Below are 2,454 nucleotides of genomic sequence, written 5' to 3'. Positions count from 1 at the left end.
GGAAGAGAAATCAATGTGCTAAGATGGTGATGTTGTGGCTTCTTTTTCTTGCCATTAAAATTTTTTTTCCTTTACTACTGTTGTAATGCTTATTACATCACATAACTTTAAAAAATTAAGACTCAGTGTACTCATATGTAAATATAGTTCATGAGACACCGTAATTTCTACAGTCTAGTCAGTCACCAAAATTTGGATCCTGCTTTTTGAGGGACAGAGTGGGAAGATAAAACTTATTTTTTAAAAAAGAAATGGGGTTGATCCTGACTTCCTACATGAGTTAATGATAAGGTGCAATTGCTAAACTGCATGAAAAGAATGCTGTACCTTACGTATGAGGCCATGGTGAGCCTGTGTTCTGTACTGGTTGGATGATAACTGAGGTGCTGCGTCCAATATGGTTGCTTTATTTAAGAGGGATGCTAACTAAATAAAGTACGTCCAAGGGACAGCAATTGGAATGGTGAAAGAGTACAAAAATCTTATCATGATATACAGCTGAAGCATCCGGAGAATCTTCACCTAGAAATAAAACTAGAAAACTAATGCTCTCCTCAAATACATGTAGAAATGCTACTGTGTGGAAGAAAGAGGAATGGTGGTACAAATAATTGGAAACTAACAGGAGACAGACTTTTTGCTCAATATAGGAAAGACACCATCTAATCATGGCACTGGCTGTGAGCTGCCCATCAACAGAAGTATTCAAACAGAGGTGGTATAAGCATCAGTCAGGGTAAGAGAGACTGGAGAAGAGCTCTTAGGTCTTTTTCAAGCATTTGAAGGAATCAAGATTCCCTGATTTTAACTGTATCTCTGCCTTCTTAAATTAAGAAAGTTCTTGATAAAAATGAATAACATCTGGGAATGGTCTAGATTGGTGTTTCCAAACCAACCTAGGGATTCTATGAGATGTTAATAGGCATGCTGCATTCAAATAAGGTTGAAAACACTATATATTACATGTCATATTTGAAGATTCAATCTATAGCACACACTGGCTTTAAGTGATCTTGCAGTTAGCAGATCTACATAACTTTGTTTAACCCAGCTGTGGATGGATGCTCAGCTCGTCTCGTAGAAACCTCACTGTGATGCAAGTAAGGTTTTTTCCCCTCCCTAAATTTCTTTTTTGAGGGGAAAAAAAGCTTAGATTTCTGCTTTCAGGAGTTAATCAGCAAAAGAACCTTACTAAAAGGCACGTAGTTAACCACATATTGACTCGAAGGACCTCAGCGCTAGAGGAAACCTAGGAATTTGGTCCACTTTCCCATCCAGTGCTCAATCCTCCTTTACGCTCTCTTTACTGCTGAAACAGCTCCATGATCTCAAGAGAATGAGAGAACTACTGTGTGCTAGCACTGTTCTAGGCACTGAATTTGCGTTCTCATTTTAGTTTTCACAATTTATATGAGTATTCTCTTTTTATAGGTGAAGAAAGTAAGTCTCCGTGAAGTAACATCATTCAAATGTCAAAAGAGCTACTAAGTGCCAGGGCTCCATGTCTCCTGAGATCATAAAGGTTGCTTCTCCCAAAAACAGAACAATCAGGAATAGGATTTGATATAATGGTTAGCAGTGAATAACGCCCCAAATAATTTTCTTCTTCAGAAAGAACCTGGAATTCACAAAAGCCCTTTTGTGTTATAAGTACAAGAATGTTGCCTTATTCTTTGATCATTTTCAGAACAACTTTGGTTACCCAGACTGATACACTTACTCACGTGAGAAAAAATGCTGAACAGGTTTGGATGGTAAAATATATGGTCATTTTTAACCTCATTTACCAGAACTTCCACTGCAGAAAAGATTCTATTTACTGCAAAAGGTGTTTAGTAGTCATGTTTTTACCCTCTCAAGATTTTTAATCCTTAAGGCCCCTAGCTTCCAGAAATCTTAGTTCCTTAGTAAATTAGATGATGATGTAGCTTCTGCAAAATAAAGAGTTTAAGTTTTTGGATCTAGGAGACTTCGGTGCTATTCAGGGCATTCCTCACTATCTTTACCTTTCATTCCTTACCGAGAACATCACCCGTAGCCATGATGTCACATGTGTACATAGCTGCCATCAGACGCTGAGGTTTCACCTGCAGTGCATAGCGACATGCTTCTTTCATGGTGGCAATGAGCTGTCCCGAGAAAGGTCCGTAGCAGTCAGTGAGTGGAGATTCCCCTTTCTGGGCTGTCCTCTTCTCAAAGAGCTCTGAGCAGTCATCTTGCTGCTCTTGGTTTTCATCTCTACCAGAACAGGTTTTAACTTCTCCCTGTCCCCCTTTCACCAGATCACTTTGTTCTTGATTCTGTTTATCACTTGTTTCTTGTTCCTCAAATTTACTTACGTCCCATTTTTCCAGAACAAAGCAGACACCCATGAGAGGCTCTTCACACATGGGGCCAGAGAGGGTTGCTAGCTGGAAGCCACTCACAATGCTATTGCCCAAATCTCGGTATCTA

General features: G+C 39.3%; 1 protein-coding gene across 1 annotated transcript in view; it reads right to left on the bottom strand.

The window, feature by feature from the left end:
• LOC105820116 (elongation factor Tu GTP-binding domain-containing protein 1-like) overlaps window positions 1–2,448 on the bottom strand; it is a 23,873-nt gene extending 21,425 nt beyond the window's left edge. The window contains exon 1 of the mRNA XM_012656537.1: window positions 2,021–2,448. Within this exon, the coding sequence (XP_012511991.1) occupies window positions 2,021–2,390 (370 nt within the window). The 5' untranslated portion in view covers window positions 2,391–2,448. The remainder of the gene's footprint in view (window positions 1–2,020) is intronic.
• Between the last annotated feature and the right edge of the window lie 6 nt (window positions 2,449–2,454).

This window comes from Propithecus coquereli, unplaced genomic scaffold (assembly GCF_000956105.1).
Source record: "Propithecus coquereli isolate 6110/MARCELLA unplaced genomic scaffold, Pcoq_1.0 Scaffold507, whole genome shotgun sequence".
Taxonomy (NCBI): domain Eukaryota; kingdom Metazoa; phylum Chordata; class Mammalia; order Primates; family Indriidae; genus Propithecus; species Propithecus coquereli.
Note: the sequence above shows the minus strand (reverse complement) of the source record. Positions and strands in the feature narration are given on the sequence as shown.